Source organism: Columba livia, chromosome 17 (genome assembly GCF_036013475.1).
Source record: "Columba livia isolate bColLiv1 breed racing homer chromosome 17, bColLiv1.pat.W.v2, whole genome shotgun sequence".
Lineage (NCBI taxonomy): Eukaryota > Metazoa > Chordata > Aves > Columbiformes > Columbidae > Columba > Columba livia.
This window is the reverse complement of record NC_088618.1, coordinates 2378365-2397148: the sequence shown is the minus strand read 5'-3', so window position 1 is coordinate 2397148 and position 18784 is coordinate 2378365. Positions and strand designations below refer to the sequence as shown.

General features: G+C 44.3%; 1 protein-coding gene across 4 annotated transcripts in view; it reads right to left on the bottom strand.

Annotated features, from left to right (window-relative positions):
- Positions 1-18784, bottom strand: part of TMEM132D (transmembrane protein 132D) — a 226691-nt gene that overhangs the window by 9131 nt on the left and 198776 nt on the right. For all 4 annotated transcript variants that reach the window (XM_065032801.1, XM_005498362.3, XM_065032802.1 and 1 more), the window contains one exon: positions 337-542. In XM_065032801.1, the coding sequence (XP_064888873.1) occupies positions 337-542 (206 nt within the window). The remainder of the gene's footprint in view (positions 1-336; positions 543-18784) is intronic.

The following is an 18784-nucleotide window of genomic DNA, read 5'->3' as shown; positions in this document are numbered from 1 at the left end:
ACCAGGCTGGAGACCAACCAGTCTTGCCAGAGCTGGTCCTTGTTGGTGTCCTCCTGCTGCCTCGTGGCTGGTCCTGCCTAACCTGACCAATTGCAGTTTTTCATCACAGTCACTAGCGCTATAATACAAAATTGATTTCCAATGTAGGATCGTGCAACCTGCAGTTTCCATTTCCCTCATAAGTCCAGTGCAGGAGCCTATTGAATGAATGTCTGGTGACCTTCAAATTTACACCAGAATTGCATTAAGGCCAAATGAGCATGTTCAGATCCACTGGCCCTGACAGGTTTTTGGCAAGTGCACAGCCCAGAGTGAACATCCTCTAATGAAACCTACCTCTTATTAGAGATGATGGGAACTCTCCACCCCTTGATCTGATTTAGTTCTGTGTCAGAGACCTCTATCTGCAGCGGGAGACGAGGAACCCAGACTGTCATTTCTAAAGGGGCACTCAGATGCTGGTAAGTAAAATTAACTATGACATTCACTTTGCCTTTCATTTCCTTCCCATTGACAAAGACATAGTCACATCTGTCAGAAACCTGAAAAAATGAGACAGAAAACAAAAAATTAACGAGTCTCTTCACAAATTATAAAGTACACCACATGCTGGGAAAGTGAGTGGGAGGAAGAGAAAGGATATAGGTTTAAACTAGCTCCGAGTTCAGAGGACAGCTAGGAATAACAAGAAAGGTGCCTAGTGTGTCCTTAATAGCCTGTATAATTTGGCATAATTTTATCAGACAGCCTTTTTCTGCTATAAACATTTCCAGTATAATCTAAGATAGAAGAACAGCTTCTTTCTGTCCTTAATTCCCACTCCAACATCAGAACAGTCCTGGCATCACGGCACCGAGAGGATTCCTCTCTCTCCCCAAAGCTCAGACTCTACGATCCTCCCCCCCCATGTGTGCAGCCCCAGGGACACCATGAACCTGTGAGGAACAGGGAACTGTTCATACAGCATTAAGTAGGGGAAGAATTTCTCTAGTCAACCCCAAACTGGGACAAAGGCTTCTTCAGGAGTCCTGTTCCAGGTCCCAGGGCAGGGGGTGGTCACACCAACCAAAAACTAATCACAGGGCAGAGCTCACTGTTGCCCAGCGGTGTTCATTGGGAATTGCCACAAACCTGACAAAGGTCTCAGACAACGTTAAGCTCAGGCTAGTCCTGATGTCACTTTATTTATTACCAATGTTGCTCAGAGTTACTAAATCTCACTCAAGCAATTTAGCAGCTATTGCGAGGATCCAGGTGAGCTGACAGGACCTGCTCATTACAGCTAGTTAAAATATACGAGTAAATGTACATGTCAAATAATTTATTAACTACCACTTTACCATACTGATAATCTGAAGGAATGATCTATTAAAACCCTGAACTCTTTTCACAATCCATTACCAGCCAGACATTCTATTCCATTCTGTAGAGGTATTTAATATTTCTGATTCCAGAATGCATAGTCTTATCCTTATCTACATGTAATGCCATTTTCTACTTTTCTGTTTAAATGCTAAATAAATTTAAATCATATTTAAATATCACCAGCTTTTGTAGGATAATTTGCATTCCTAATATTATTGTCTTTAAACAACACAAGCCCCTTTACAGACAGATCCATAGCAAATCCACTTCCAGCCTTGCTTGTCTGAGCCTAGGTAACCTGTCAAAAAAGGTTATCCTGACTCTTGCAATGCTTCTCTTGCAAACAATGTCTGTTTTAAGGACAAAATCTTATGGTTGCCATTGGTTTCAGCAGGAAAGTAAGGAGTTTATTTACAGGCAGAATTAAGTTTTTCAGGATATTCTCATGTCAGTGTGTCTTAAACTAGCTCTTAACAGCTCCTGTCAGGATCCAATCTCATTGTGCTGCACAGCAAGAAAACCTGGTTTCTGTCAAAAAAAAGCCTGAAAGCAGGGGAGTGTGTGACACAGGGGAACGACCTCGCAGCAGCTCCGGCTGGGGGCTGTGTCCTAATGTAACACCCACTTCACCGTAACGCTGATCCAGACTGAGCTGAGGAAGATGAGACTCCACAAAACTCCACGAGAAGGTTCATGTGAGGCTACAGAAACGGCTACAGGGAAGGCTGGAGGCACAGGAACATCCCCCTTCTGGGACCAGCGTGTCTGGGCAGCAGTGAGAGAGCAGACGTTACCCTTGCATCCTTGCAGAGGGCACGCTAATGTAAGTGTAATATTTTCAGGCCAAGAACTACATCATACTTCCTACCTGCAATGTCTGCTGGCCTGTCTGACGGACGGGAAAGTCAGAAACCTTCGGGCAGTGCCTTGGACACGTGCTCCTTCTTCCACCCATAGGACACCTTGCTTCTGTCCGTGAAAGTTGTCTATTCCTTGCTGGCACTACACTTATACCCATTGCCTTTTTATATTTTAACCAGACAACCCTCTGATGTGCTCATAAGCTCCGTCTGCTGCTTTCTACCCTTCCTCTTTTCCCTGGGATGCCAGTGAGAAGAAAAACTGGGCAGAGTCTCAAAGTGCTGATTTCCACCCGAGAGCAACAGATCAAAGCTGAAGACAAGGTGGCCCCAAGGAAAATATTCTGCCTAGGAGCTGACTGCCCTGAGGTCCTTCATTCGCCTTTGTGCTCTGCAGGCTGGACCACACGCAAGTGAACAGCCTGAAGACTGTGATTTTCTTTAGTAGGGCATATTTAGCTAATTAATATGAGGTGATTAAATGTCCCCATGGGCCATCAACCTACGACTCAAACCATTTCCTAGCGATTTAAGGTAACAGGTAAACTTCAGGGCCTTGCAGCACAGAAGTCAGGGTTGAGGGATGTTTCTAAAGCAGCGCAGTGTCCCCAGCAGAGCTCTGCTGATCCCCCTGCATGGGCAACTGGGCTCCTCGCATGGCCTGCCAAACACCCTTCCACCAGGGGAAGGTTTCCCTGCCCGAGCAGCGGCTTTTGAAGCACACTTAGATAGCATAGGTGGGATTTTGCTGTTGTTTTTATTGGTCTGTGTGTATGAAGAGCAGATCAGCACACAGAGGGTGGAACAAGGCTGAGACTCTCCCAGGCAATAGAGGTAACTGCTGTATTATGCTAGTAAGAGATGGGAATCAGACTCCCAGATTTTAAACTCATTAAGGCTCAAGGAGTAGCAAGGGGAAGGGAATCTGGCAGACAAACAGACCTCAGGTCTAACTTTATCAGAAAGGAGAGTTAAAATAAGAATCCATCCCTAAAAACATACTCTATGAATAATTAAATACATATTATGACCTTGTGCTTTCAAAGATTATGATTTATAAAACAAACTGATGGTGAGGAAAATAATCACTAGGCTTGGGATACCCGCTTTCTTCTGTTCCCCTTTCTCTAAGTGCAGACAGCAACAACTATGAGCTTATTCAGTTCCCAGCCAGCCCTTCACTGTTTGAATGAATAAGCATCACTGTTCTGCTGCAGCTTGCATGCAGTCCTAACAGAGTAACATCAAAACATGGCGCAAAGTACAGTACATTTTCATAAATCAGGCCAGGACATTCAGAAACGGATCATCAATAGACAGGCAGATTAGCCATGCCTGTGTTACCGCAGACACATCCGAACCATTCATCTTCCAGCACAAGAGAAAGACTAACAAGATGTAGAGAAAGAAGAAAAATTGAGCTTCTCTGTGTCTTTTGAGATTGAGTTTTCTAAACTGTTTCTTGGAAATGAGCAAATACTTGGTGAAATGAGTTTGACGGGACTCGGCGGAGGCTCTGCAGGACAAATACGCGCACAAGCACAGAGCCGTCAATTGCAGCTCAGCAGCTGGCAGCCCCCGGGCGGCCCCCGCGGCCAACACGGGCAGGGGAGCGGCCGATGGGTCCCCCCTCCCACGGCTTCTCCACCCTCATGGTGATGGGGGCAGCACAGAGAAGCTTCCGCTGCCACCGCCTTTTCCGAGCCCGCATGTCTCCTTTTCAGTCTGTAATGGATTGCAATTCTTCAGTCTGCCGAGCAGCTCCTTTTCTTTAGTGTTAATTCATATAAACAGCCTTTAACTACCAACCCTCCTTCCTGTAGTACAGTTCTTGCTTTACACGCCTCACCACACACATCAGAAATGGCTGTGGTTCAAGTTTATTAAACGCATGAACGGAGTGACTGCGCTTACCCTCGAATATGTGTGCACAGGAAAGAGAGGGTCTGTACTAAATCAACAAACCGCTTCCTGACAGTCAGCTAGGAAGGGAATTATGAGCTTGCAAAAGCTTTGTCCCAAAAGAGATGGATTTCAGAAAACTATTAATGACACTATAAAATGCAATAGGAACTACAAAGGGGCTGGAGTAGGGTGGGCAATTTGTAGAGAAAAATTGTTTTCTTTCCAAATTCCAGGAATCCCACCTATATCTCCTTTTCCCTTCCTCCCACCTTTGAGTTTTGATATCTCAGGGATGGCGACTCCAGTTGTCAGTAAAGGTGACAAGGGCTCAAGAGGGAAAGAGTGGATTTGCTTTTACTGCTAATGTACTGCTGGAATACATCTCTCTGTGTTGTGGCCGCTGTAATTCAAGGACATTATAATACCATTAAACCCTTCTGGTGCTGTGCTCCCTTGCTAAAGCCTTTCTGGGCTTTGTGTCACAGGAGCTTTTCACACAACTACACTGAGCTGCCTTCCATTAATTAAGAGAGGCTGTACTTAGTGCTCACAAGATGCTCCAGAAATTCTCTCAATACAGGGGGCTTTGATCTCTTGAGAGAACTGGAGTTTGAATGGCTTTTTTGGGCAGGAACTTGGTAGCTTATAGAAGTGCTTTGGGTTTCATTTGGCTCCTGCAGCTCCACCTCTTTTTCTTCCACCAGTGAACAACTAAGACAGCTTCCCCTGAGTCACACGCACACGTTTAATCTCCGGGCGCCAGGGCAGCAGAGGTCAGAGGTCCCTTATTGCCAGCACAGCACAGAATTAGGAATTAGATTCCCGAGTGCACCATGTACATACCAAACACGTGGCTTCTGGCAAGCTGGACGTCGAGTTCAATCATCGCTGCCACAAAATGGGCAGAGCGGAATATTTCAAATGTGCTCAGCACTGCATTTAATTCAGCCCCCCAGCCCTATTGGCAGAAAGGGGAATAGACTGAAGCCACTGCTGTTTCCTACAATAGAATCCTCGCTGTAAATATTTGTCAGCTCCACATGCCGCTCTGTATACTGGGCACCTCAAAACTGAGCCCAGAGCTCAGCTGGTAGCCTTGCAGCTGTGGAAGTGATGCTGCTGTGTCACTTCAACACAGGATCATTTCCTTGGCAAGCAAATATTGACCAGAAAAAGAGGGGAATATTGCTGGTCCAAGGCGCTGCTTTGTTTTTCTGTTTACTTAAAAGACTTCTTTTGTGTTATTTGAAAAGAAGTCAGCACTCTCCTTCAAAACACCCCATATTCTGTATGCTCTTCAGGTGTGATCACAAGCAAGGAAAATCAGTTTTTATTAATTTCTCTTATTTTATTTCACAGTTTGCAAGACTCTCTGTGACAGAAAACACTCAGCCCTTTGAAGCCTTGTAGTACCAGGACTGCAGCCAGCCTGGGAAAAACATGGAAAGAAGCAACAGGGCCCCCACAAATCACACGTGATCCCCATCACACTGACCTCCTGCATACACTTCTCCAGTGCAAAATATTGCCATCCCTTTCCTGAAAGGATTTTAGCGCTTCTCCCATTACGCTTTTGCAGAAGCTGCCTATGGTGGATGCAGATTTGTACAGCTGACTCTTCCTCTGCTCCCATAAACTCCCTGTGAGGTTTGGGCTGAACAGAACCCAAAGATCTAACGGGAGGGAGGGAAAGGGAAACGTACATCATCACTCCCAGAAGACATACCCAGCATTTCACTGCTGGGTCTCACAAGTGGCTGTAATAGTCTTTCCCCACCTCGTTATCATTATTAAATTCCCATGGGATAATGGTAAAACCCTCACAGGAAACTGCTTTTCTGCTGCAGTACTTCTGTCGGAACTCTTACGAAGTCACAGTGAATAAATCTTTGAAAATAAGATGTACCTCGAGCAGTTCTGGCTTAGACATTTCAAGGGTGGCCAATTAGGAAAGTAAGTCTCCGATATTTCCACATAAAATCTGAGTTTTGGAAACACTCTGGGACACCGTCCCCGATCCACGGTTCTGTAAGTGATGCTTCCCCCATACAAGTGCTCTCTGTTCATAATATACACTTCAAATACAGCCCTTGCCACCGTGGCAAGCTCAGGGGATCCCTTCTGATTTATCACTGCACACATTTTCCTTGGTCTACCAGCATAAATGGCGATATTTAGTAACGTAAGTTATGGTAATGAGTCCTGCCTAAATCATTGCCGTCAGAAGAAGAATGGGGGAGTCTCTTCTAATCATTAAAAATGAATGAGGAGGGAAATAAATAAGCAAAAGCAGCTCATTTGAGCTCTAAAAGACTCCAAAACACAAGCTGTGTACCAAGGTACAAAAGGATGAGGCCATTATTTGCTCTGAGTCACTTATAAATGACCCGGGGCAGGTGGAGTCACCTTTAATCACCCACACCTAACCTGCATTGTTGGTATGAGATTCCTTCTTGTGATCACCAAATCCAGCCTGAAATTACGCATGGCAGAGATAAATGACTATAATGAAACAGCAGCACAGGAGGTAGATCAGCCCTAAGCCCACTATATGTCTCGAGAAGGGCCCTGTCCTGCTCTGGGATTCTGTGAGGACCCTGAGGGTAAGAAATCCCCATCCTCAGATCTGATGGCAGCAGCAAATCTGTTAAACCACCCTGGATGCTGCTGGAATTAGGAACAGCCACTGAACAGCTGCTCTTGAGGAATAATTAGAGCACCTCCTGTGTTGCAGAGAAGACTTTTTTTTCCGCCCAGAAAGGAACAATAATGGTAAATGGGTATCACATCAAGTTTAGGGATGCGTTTCCTCAGTTACCTAATGACTTGCACATTCACCAGCGTTAATGCCCCGAGCTGGGCTGCTCCTCAGCTGCTGAAAGAAGAAAGACTCAGCTTGAACCCTAGTGATTGGATTCCAGATTTCTCTGTTTGGGGGGATTTACACTGCATAAGGTCTTAATTTTAAATATTTCAAATTTAGACTGTATCAAAATATCAGCCAAAATCTGAAAATTCTGTTTCAAAGTCAGTAAACGATGAGCTGTGTTCACAAATCTTCACACTATGAGGTTCCTTTATAGCTGGTTCTCCGCTCTGTGCAGAAAGCTTGTGCCTTTTTCAGAGGAGGTGCTGCACAACACCAAAACCACTGTGATCTACAGCTGTATCTGCTTTTTTTACCCAGAGATAAACATCTTCCTTAGTTTCCAAGGGTCTTAAGAGGTTGTTTTCAGCCAGGCATCCCCACAGGGTCCTGGTGCAAGGACACCTAGTGCTGCTTCAGAGGGAGTTCAGCCATAAATCAATATTAGCAGAGACCCATGCCAATGAGAGATGGGTTTACTGCACTAATCCACCTGAAGCACATCATAAGAGCATATTGATTAAGAGAACTCTGATGCCAATTAATTTCTAAGAAATTTTTTACTTTGTTCTACAGCTTTGTGGCAAATGTCAACGCATTATTCTCAGCAAAATACACCTGAGCGACATAAGCAATGGCACATTTTAAAAGGACTTACAATCCCGGGCAAGCACCCAATTCCAGCTGCAAGTTTAATGCTTCCTTTGTGAACGTTACGAACCTGACACCGTGTTTGCAGTGTGTTGGTGTTACTAACTGAAAAACGCCCTGGTTAAAAGTGTCTCCTCGGGAATCACTTTTGGTTTGTTTCGTTTTGTTTTTTAATCAAGATTTAGCATGTAAGATGATGGTGGATTTTTCCTTTTGTGTTGCTTTTACACCCATTTCCACCACTAAGGCCATTCCAATTGATCTCGTCCCGTGGGTGACGTGTTCCCCTCTCCCATGGGACGGTGGTATGGATGCTTCGTTTCAGGCTTTCAAGACACCTACGTTCAGTTTCATTTTTGGGTCATGAAATTCAGTTTCATTTCAATTTCAAATGATTAGAATTATGTACAAAATACTGCAACATCAAGGAAGAAGTTATTTTAAAATGAAAAATCAAAACATTTCATTTTGGAAATGTCAAAACAAGATGTTTCTTCGACACAACGGGAACCTGCTAGCATCCTTTTCTTCCTTTTTCTGTCAGAGATGAAATTCCAGGGAAATCAGCATAATTTCATGGAGCTGTTTTACAGAACTACAAATTCTGACAATATATTCTGCCAAATTTTCCCCCAATAAGCCATAATCAGCTGGGCCCACAAATCAAACTGAAACCATCACAATTAAAGTCTGCTCAATTAAAATCCAATCACATGAAATCTGGAGCACCTTTAGTGCAATGAATAGTGCAATTCTCATTTGTGGAAATGAATGTAAAGGCACAGAACAACCTTTCCAAAATCTGGGATTAATTCCCAACTCCATCGCACACTTATTAGATGACTGTGTGTAATTTATTGAGATCCATACTCTCAAGGATATTGAAGCAACTCAAGGGGAGTTTGGTGGTTAAATCTCTTTAAGAATCTGGGCTTTAATCTCCGGCTTATGTATTTGTAAAATGAGGATACTACGCCCTTGTTTTACAGGGTTTTTGCAAAGCTTAATCTATAAGAAACAAGACAGAGCTCAGGTGCTCATGTTACACGAGTATATCTTTCTGTTGCTTAAATTTCTCTGTAGTTTAAGGACAGTCCTTCACTTTTTCCAGCTGCACCAGCATTCGATCCGATCACAACCACGCCAAGGGCACAATCCAGTTCTGTGGGATGCAGCGTAGGGTGAAACCGTGTCCCTGGCAAGCAGGCGATGCACAGAGAAATCAAATGGCTTCATTCGCTCCTGCTGTTCCCCTCTCCTCTCGCCGCTATGGCCATCCCTCATTTGCTGTTGGCTGGGCTGCAATTCCTGCTTTCCAGCTGGAAAAGGAAGGTGGCGGCTTCCTGCCCACCTGCTGCTATTGATATTCAGCGAGCGGTGCTCCTGCCAGCACAGGATAAGCAGAAGAAGGAGATGGCTTCGGTGTCTGCTCCTCTAAATCAGCGGGACACAGGAATGTCAGCGCTGTCACGTACGAGAGCTTTAGACAGGCAAGTACTGTCTGTCGAGTAGCCGGAGAGCTGCTGAGCTCAACCCACCACCTCGTACTTTAGATTTTAGAAGCCACAATTGGTTGTAATGAATGTGACAACACTTTCTTGCCTATGTTAATTAAGTTACATCTTCCTATTTCTCTCTTGATCTGAAAACTGCATACACTGTGTATCACTCACGGCAGTCATTCAAGTGGAGTGGGAGAAGGATGTTAAACACATCCAGTACCCCAACCTTTTTATTACTAAACTGAGAATGGCATTTCTCCTTCCAGTAAAGCTTCAAGAGGAGTAATAAGAATAGAACAATTTTGCTTCACACTTGTGAAAAGAAAGGAGACACACAAGCTGCTTGTTTGTCTGCAGGTAATAAATACCTGACTTCCAAGTGACACGGAGCTGATAAAGAATGTGACAAATTGGGTGAGCTAAACACCGAAAAACCCCACACTGTAGAGGGGATGGGTCAGTCCTCTGGATTTGTCAGATCCAGATAGCGAAGCAGTGCTGAGGAAAGAAAGGTGACCAAGCTGCATACAGCCTGGAATAGCCTCACACTGTATGAGAGGACCCCCACTTTGGGAGCAGCTAAGAACAAAATGGGCAGAACTGCATGCCGTACGGATCTGATAGAATATACAGAAGAAAATGGGCAGAACCGCACACAGTACGGGTCTGACGGAATGTACAGGAAGGCCAAATATTTCAAATACCTCCTATATTCTCCCAGGGCATCTGAAGGACCACAGGAGACTGAATCTCCCCGAATGCAAAAAGGGCTGGCGCAGGAGAACCGGCAGTGCTGGTGCGCTGCAGTTACTGCAGTCAGTAACTTTGATTTTGTCTATAATTATCATGACAATAAAACTAGGTGTGCGAAGCATCTAATTGCCATATCCAGGATAATTCATACTCCCCTCTTCTATAGGAAACTAAACATTTCTGCCAAATCCTTTCTGTTCCAGCATGCGATTCAGCTGAAGGTGTACCAGCTTTTTCACTGTATTTCTTTCATTCACAGATGGTCAAAAATATTTCTATTGGCTACCATAATACTTATTGATTTTACACTGCTTTGTACTGTATTAAGCAACAAATCTGTATTTGGATGAATTTACCAGGTGCTTTATGCCCTCGTATGTTGACCACATAAAGTATGCACATCATTCCCAGTAGCCTGCTAGGGCAACAAACATATTGCTAAAAGAAATGTTTTACTTGAATGCTGGTTGTTCTCTACAAAAACAAAAGGTCCTTTTAAGCAAAGATTTCCCTGCATGACAACGAGATCTCTCATCTGTGCCACCCAGGGCGAGTGCAGCCTCCCAAAATGTCCCTTCCCACTGCAGCAGGCTGGGGGCTTGTCCTCCCACAGAGACCAAGGCTCATCCTCGTCTCACAAGCTGGAGATGTGCTGGTAGCACAGCTGGACTGCAAGACCCACTGTTTACTAAGCCTTTCCTTAATTGGGAAACTTCTGTTTCATCCATGCTCGAGTCCTTGGCTCATCCCAAACGAGCACCTCTCTGAACTCTCTCTCCCTGTTTGGGGTGGGTGTAGCAGGGACCCACCGCTGAGGAACACACATGTGCCTTCGCTGTGGCCTCGTGACAGGTTGCTCCTCAGTGAGGAATGGTTTCTGCAATGTGGAGATCATTCCCCTTTGATAACCACTAAATACAAACACTTGTTCCTCCTAAAAATGTTTGATTAACATATTGTAGCAGCACTTCATAGTCACAGAGGAGATGAGACCCCTGATACCTCTGATAGTGATGTTCCCTTCACAAAGCACTCATGATATCTAACCAAGGCAGAAAAACAGCCTTTTATTTACTGCTTGAGACATAGAGCAGAATCACGCAGAGATCAAATCACATGCCTAAGGCTTCACAGAACATTTCCGACCCAGTCAAGACATGAATCCAGAAATCACAGTGCTCTCCTCCCGCAGTGCCCTCTCATTCCAGCCTGGGCCAGGCCCTGGTCTCGCAGTCGGGAGTTCCCTTGTCCCTCCACCCGTGGGAGCCCCACGCTTTGCCTTAGGCACACACGCTCCTGCTGCCCTCATAGCTTCACCAGTCGTCATACCATTTTCCTTTTGGGGTGATGCACTATAATCATGTAGGCAGATGTACAGATTGGACTCTGGACCTCTGCAATATCTGCATAGTACAGTATTTCCATTGGCTATGTTGAGCTTTCATTTTTGGCACCGCCATCACATATATTACAATTATGTTAACAAGTCTGTCTTTCTAAAGAACTCCTATTTTTCTCTTCGTTACCCTGAGACACGCTTCCAGTCATTTCTCATCTACCCTTACGAGGTCATTTTTGATATATTGTACATGTGCAAAGGAGAGCTCTACTTCACGAGCAAACCCAAATGACTAGTGCACACGTGCTGCTTTGAGGGTGTAGGTGGGCGGGAGTGGAGCACGCGCGATGTGCTGAGCCCTGTGCATCGCGCTCCTCCGCACGCCCGGCTGCTCAGGCAAAGGAAGATCCCACGGCCAGACAAGCTCTGTGATTTACCTGCCCTGCCTCAGATTGAGCTCCTACCTCAGGAGGTCCCCAGCTCAATTCTCAAACTGTCAGCCAAGGCGACACTTCTTACATATTGATCATTCTAACAGCCCCTGAAGAGAAATCCCTCCCTCGCCAGCAGACGAGTTTCTGCCCTGAAATGTGAGCACTAGAGGCCGCTGAAATCACTGACCACCAACAAAGAATTCACATAATATCCTGAAATTTGTTTCTGTTACTCAGAACTGAGTATGATTCAACACTGCCTCCAATTAAATTTAAGTTTTCTCTCTCTGTTAGAAAATATAAGATCCTCTTCTAAGGGGTATTCATAATTTTATGGAGAATTACTACAAAAATGAAAAAGGAATAAAATACAAAAATTCCTTTGCATCAAGTGAAACAAAATAAATTAGCACCCTTTTTGTGGCTTTAAGCATGACCGCTATGAGACTTGCTGTTGGTTTGGTCCAGTAAAGAGAGAGAAATAGAGAAGCCAGCTTAAAATACATTTTCTTTAAGGCTATAAGAGAAATGTAAATCCTTATAGACCATTTTGAACTTCTAAACTACTCAGAAAAAGGCACTGGGCTGATATATTCTCTGCCTCCTTGGAATCACTCATCTTTCATTTCCATCACTGCATTGCAGACTGGAAGCTTTGCTATTTTTTTGACAACATTCTCATTTTTCCAGCTTCCAAGAAATCTCTAGACAGGGATTGTCAGTTCTAATTATGCTGCTCGTGCTGCAGCGACAGGTGGTTACCGAACACTCAGAAATGACACTTTGACTTTTGCAAATGGATTATAAAGTTTGGCCCGTGTTCTTAACAAAAAGAGCCATAGAGAAGGGAAGACAGGAGAGGGTGAAAGCAGTTGCATGGAACCAGGACGACCTGGTTATATTGCCTCCAATGCCAAGCCTTCCCAAACACACGTGTGCAAGATGCACCTGGGCTGACTATGGACGTGCCAAACCTCGTTACGTTAGCTATGGAGATTCACAACATATCTAACCAGTTGAGCACTGAAATAATAGTTTTGTGTGTGTGGTGCTGTGATCACATGAGTCAGCTCCATACCTTGCTCCATAGAGCACAGCATTGTGTAGATTCAGTAGCTTGGGCACCTCTGTGACATAGGCCATGGCACATCAATGACGTCGCAGGCATGTCACATCTCCAGCCCTCCGGCAACAAATTGGATTGGATGTTCAAGGATCCAGTTTTTAGCAGAGCCATTTTCCATCCATTCAGTGGAGACAACAGGACTTTCTACTTCATAGGAAAACATTAATGTCTGGAGCATTAAGGATGCAATATTTCTGAGCAAGGATTTCATCCAAACTTCAGATAATTCTTTGACTCTGTTAAGCTTTGATCCTACCCTAAAGGGCCAGCACTTCTGCCCTCAACAAGAAGTGTCCTGCTCTTCTGATTTTTTTTCCAAAGAATAATGGGTTATACACAGATTTTAATTATGGACACCACTGAGAACTGATCTGACCTAAGACAAGTATGAGACCAGACCTCCATAGGCTTTAAGGAGGTGACAGCCACACAGGAGGAGCGAATGAAAAGAGCCTGCAGTGAGAAGAGAATGCCAAGATGAAAGGACAGGAGTCTGAACTCTTCAGTGCTCTCAGACTCCAGTGTCCCACAAGCACAGAGCTGCGGGCAACTCCTCGAGTTCAGCCAGATCAGCTGGTACTTAATAGAACAGCGACCAAATGCTGCTGAAATTACTTGTGTCACTTAGACACCATCCTGAGCAAGGGCACTGCATTTCAGTCCCTCCAACACAGGTTAAAGGAGCTGAAATATGTTTAGTAATGGTAGGCTTTAGAAGTTAGAGCTGCAAGGACAAAGACATTTCCATCTTGGTAATAGGATGACTTCAAAGAGTCTTGGAAGATTCAGTCCTCTTTCTGATACTGAGTATGTGCAGGCAAAGTCTAGTTCTTTTCCTCTGGCAGGTATTCAGATATCCAGCACTACCACTTAGGAGAAAAAGGAAAAATCTGTTGCAATATACATACACTCATGCACACATGCCAGGCTCTGGAATGTTGGCCAACACCTTGCAGTAACTGGAAAAAAATAATGCAACAGGAAAGCACGAAAAATTTCTCAAAGAGACCTGTGCCTTTTTAAGCCAAAAATCACTTGCAGAGAAGCATATATAAGCAGGATTGTGCTCCAACAGCAGAGCGGCAGCCATAACACACAAGTGCCAGAGGAAAGCTAACATCAGCCAACATGGACAGGCTGAAATGCCAGAGAATGTTTTCCAAACAACACTTGCTGTAAAAGTGACTGCAAAGTTTGGACTGGAACGGGAAAGAGCAGCCTTCCCCACTGGAGCAGTGGGCAAGGATGCTGAGCAACCAGAGATTTCTGTCCTCACTTGACCCACTATCACAACCTTCTCTTTCTCCAGCTGCCTGTTTCTGGACAACTGAATGCCTTTGGTTTCTTTGTAATGAGGAAAAAACAATGAATCGAGTGGCATGTATGTGTGTGCATGTACACACATGCACATGTACACAAGGCCAAAGTTGGGAACGGGGCGGGAGTGATCCCAGTATTCCCCAGTATTCCCCAGTATTCCACAGACTGTTCGGCAGCGCTGTTTCCATCAGGCTTACGGGAAAACATCATCATCATTCTAACATGCCTCCCACCTCTGCAGACATCACTGCTGCTAATGCTTACCTTTCATTTCCCATCTCCAAACAAGCCCCTCGAGGTGGTGCTGAGCTAAACCCGCCCCCTCCAGCATCTCTCTGGGGAGAGAAATAATCCAAAACCACTCGCTCCCCACCGTGAACAAAGGTCATTATTTTGACAAATTAGTTAAATCTCTCTCAGTCAGCAACAATGACCCTGAATTATTCAGTGTGCATCTGTCTTTTTCCCTTAACAAATATGGCCTGTAAAGCAATAAGTGTATTTCACTAGAACCACTTCTTAAAGAGGTAAGACACTTTGGGTTTACTCCAGTGCCCCTTGAAATCAATGGGAGTCTTTCATTTAATTTTCATTTAATTAATTTCATTAAATTTGCAGATGATGCCAAGCTGGGAGGGGTTGTAAGTACTTTGGGGAACAGGATTAGAATTCAAAGCGGTCTAGATAGTGTAGAAAATAGACTGAAATAAATAGATGCAATTCAAGGAAGGTAAGAGCAAAGTATAAAGTCGGATAAGAACAGGTAAGTACAGGATGGGGAAAGATTGTCCTGGTGAGAGCAGTGAAGAAAATCACGTCCTGTTGTACTAGAAAACGTACTTTGCACACTCACAGACAGAACAATGCAACCCATGTGAAAGCCACCACTTGAAGCTCTTCTGAACGTCCAGACAGGAGAGGACAGCAGCCTGCAGCACTCAGCCCCTTTCTGGTGACCTGCGCTGAACTGAAGCCTTTGTAGTAATGTCATTTACATTGCTAGAATGCAATTAAATAAGTTTGCAGCGCAAAAAGTAAATGTTATTTCATACTTTCTTCTTTCCTTATAAGATGTGATAAAATGCTAAATATATTATTCGCACCTGTATTTATAGAAACACTGGTGATAATTTAGGTCACTTTGCAAAGTGTGCTGATGTGCAAGACAAGCCACTGCCTGAAAATTGATTGCATTTAATTAAATCAAGAAAATTCAAGGAAAAAACATATTAAAAAGATGGGAGCATAGCCATCCCGTTCTCCTCATAGACCTAAAAAAAGGCCTGATTTAGGACCAGTTAAATTACTATGGATCAATACTGTTTCATTTCCGTATCTCTTTCCTTGTGCAGCCTAATAAAATAATAACAATGATGATGATGATGAACATGCTATATTAGAACTATTCCTATTACCTAATAGCATCTCAGCATTTTGCAAAAAAATCTCCCAACACCTTGTAAAGCACATCATAGTGAAGTCTCAGTGTTCATGACATAAATGTGTCTGTGTGTGCATTTTTTCATAGAAATACGTATTTATATAATGTAGAAATTATTGTCCTCATTGTGGAAGTGAATGAATGGAATGTTTACGTAGCTTCCCCATGGTCACAAAGTGCTGGGGAACACTATCTGCAAATGTTATTTGGGGCTAGAAATGAAGCCTCATTACTCCAAGGTTTGAGAATAATCAACCAAACCATGAAAACAGCCATATTTAGCAGAGATAGGAAAGGCAGGCCAGAAACCATTTCCTCTCACAGACATATTCCTGAAAAAATTATGAAACAAAAACCACACTCGTGGAATGGATAGAAGTCCAGGCAATGACAGAAGAGATGCAGTTTCAATTTCATCTCTGCCATTTGACCTCACAAAAGGTTTTGTTTTCTGCTCATTTCGATCATTCATTCGTTTGTTCATTCATGTTTTATTCATAGCTGTTCAGAGTCTCACAGGACAGTGTCTGATAGAGAACTGCAGTGCCTGGTCATTGAGAGCTGGTGCTGCTGGAATATACAGGTGTTACCATCACATAAACGTACCAAAAGAGACAGTAATAAACATGGTAAGAGCAAACAGCTGTCTTGTGTCTATGGCTCTTAATATGCAGAAGACAACGGGCCACATACATCCAGGACTTGAGCCACGATGTGCTTGGGGCTAACAGTCAGCAAAGCAAAACAGTGCTTACAACGTGCTCAGGGTCAGTATAAGACTGGAAAAACATCAGCTATTCTCACCGTAACCAAAGAGAAAGCCAAGTTGTGCTCGAGCTCTCGACCTGCCAGCCCTGTTGCAGCTAACGGGGTTCCATGGTCGGGCTGTCAAGGTGCCACTCGGCCTCCAGGAGAAAAGCAGTTGATGTTGCTGCTAACCTGAGCCACAGCTCCCCTGGGCTTCCTTTCACCGTCAAAGAAATGACGAGAGGAACGCTTTTAATAAAACATTTCAGGAGCCCGTTTCAGTGAGGATGGGGAATCGAAGGTGGAGGATAATTTGAAAGCTTTTTGTAAGATTTTAGCTGCTTGTTCCACACTGACTTTGATGGGAATCATGTTGCTTTCATGTTCCAAATGCTTTCATGCTCTTTCCCTCCTGACAAACACTCATACAGGGTATCTGTTTACTGTTAAACCCAGTCCTGAACTTCGATATCTGAACTATCTTCAAACAATCAAGAAGAAAGAACAGCCAGATTATGAGAAAGGGACTCCATCTGAAAGTACACTACCGTGCTAGATCGACATATCTTGCACGTCCTCGGTGTTTAGGGATTGATTATCTTAATAACCAAGTCAAGAAGCCCTGGTGAAGCTGTATTTCACGTGAAGACACCAGGGTGCAGGAGCTACAGGAACGAGCGGGTGTGGGGCTGTGTCCTCAGCAACTGGACCTCGTCCAGCAAACCCCTGTTGATGGAGGAGCCGGACCAGGCAGCAGCTCGGCTGGAAGAAGCAGAGCAGCTCTGGGTTTGCATTCTGCACACAGGCAACAAAGACACAAAGAAAAAAATAGTTGAAGCCATAAGGAAACCTTCTAATCTGGATTTTGCCTCCTCTCCAGCACTTACCTTTGCAGGTACAGCTCAGAGGGGAGGAGGAAAGCTGGCAAGGAAAGTGCACATCACGAGGCTGGTGCTTTTCAGCTTGGCAAGGAGTGCTCACATTTGGGATCTATGTTAGAGATCTGAGTTCCTCACATACACCCACATGAAAGAGCAGAACCATTTTGCTTAGTTTTTACCAAGATGCTAATATAACTTCTTAAGTTTAAGAAATTCACAGGAAGGTAAGTGGAGTAGCTTTTATAGTGAGGATCTTCAGGAATTGCTTGTTCAAGGGTTGGGTGGATACACGAGTGTTTCACTTCTTTACAGGGCACGCAAGTGATATGACAGCGCAGCCTGTCAGATCTTTTCTGGCATTTCACAGATACACTTGCTCTTTTATAAAGACCTCATGGCCCAAACCCAGCAACACTCACGTATTTAGTGCTGATGCTGTGCCAGACACACTCAGTCTTCAGGGCTCCACTTATGCTAATGTGCGAGCTCCCTGCACAACGCACCCTGGCCGTGCTGCAGGCACCTGGAGCGGCGGGCAGCTGCAGCCTCTCCTCTTGGGTTCCAGACAACGTGAACAAACTGGACAGCTCAACTATACGCAAAGTTCCTTCAAAAAATGCCCATATTCACGCCAAGCACTCGGCACAGCGAGCTGGCAGGAGCTCACCCTGGTTTTACCCTTAACATTCACCAGTGGGCTGAGAAGATGACTGGTGCCAAGGGCTAAATATTACTGCAACTGTACTGAGCCCAACCTGGTACCACAATTCCAGCTGCTCATAAACTTACCTTTTTCATCTAAAACAGAGCAGCAACTGGGCTCATTTGGTATCCCTGTACTTGCTGATCATGTGAGTGTCATTGCAGCTTCAAAGCGGCAGATTGCAAGGTTTGCTGGCACCCCGTCACTGTCCCTGCGGGAAGGTGCCTCTGCCATCTCAGCTGCACTCGACTTCTAGACCTACTATGAAAAAATGTGCACGTATCTGACAATTGCCACTCATCTATTTGCAGGGAGAGTAGGACCGAGGAAGAGGGAGAACTTCTTTGTGCAGGGTGGGCTCCACAAAGCCTTCTGAACTTCTCCAAGGATTATTTGCCGTTGAACTCCCTATTTCTCACTCAGGTGAATAAGGGTTGTCTGCCTCAGGAAGATGCTACGATTATTCAGTTTTGGTTTTTTTTCAGAAGCAGGTGTGATCCTCATCACACAAAATCACATTCCAGACAGACAAAGGCTGATTACAGTACATATAGCTCCTCCCTGGGCTCTTCTCTGCTGTGTCTTATCCAATCTCTGTGTACATATGTGCATATATCAATAGGCTGTTATACAGCAGTTAAGAAGAGGTTCCCTAATCCTTTTCTTTTTATTTGTTTGGAAGGCAGGACTCCATATAATGGAGGGAGAAGGAAAATGAAAGATGTGATATTTACAACAGAACTACGATTGCTGCAAAATCTGGGTATGCAGTTATTCACGCCTATAGGATTGCTGGGAATGAAGCTGCACTCCAAACTTGGTGGCTTCCATGTTTTTTTGCATAAAGCAGTACTAAAAAAGAGTTGTTCTATCACCCTCAGATATCGAGAG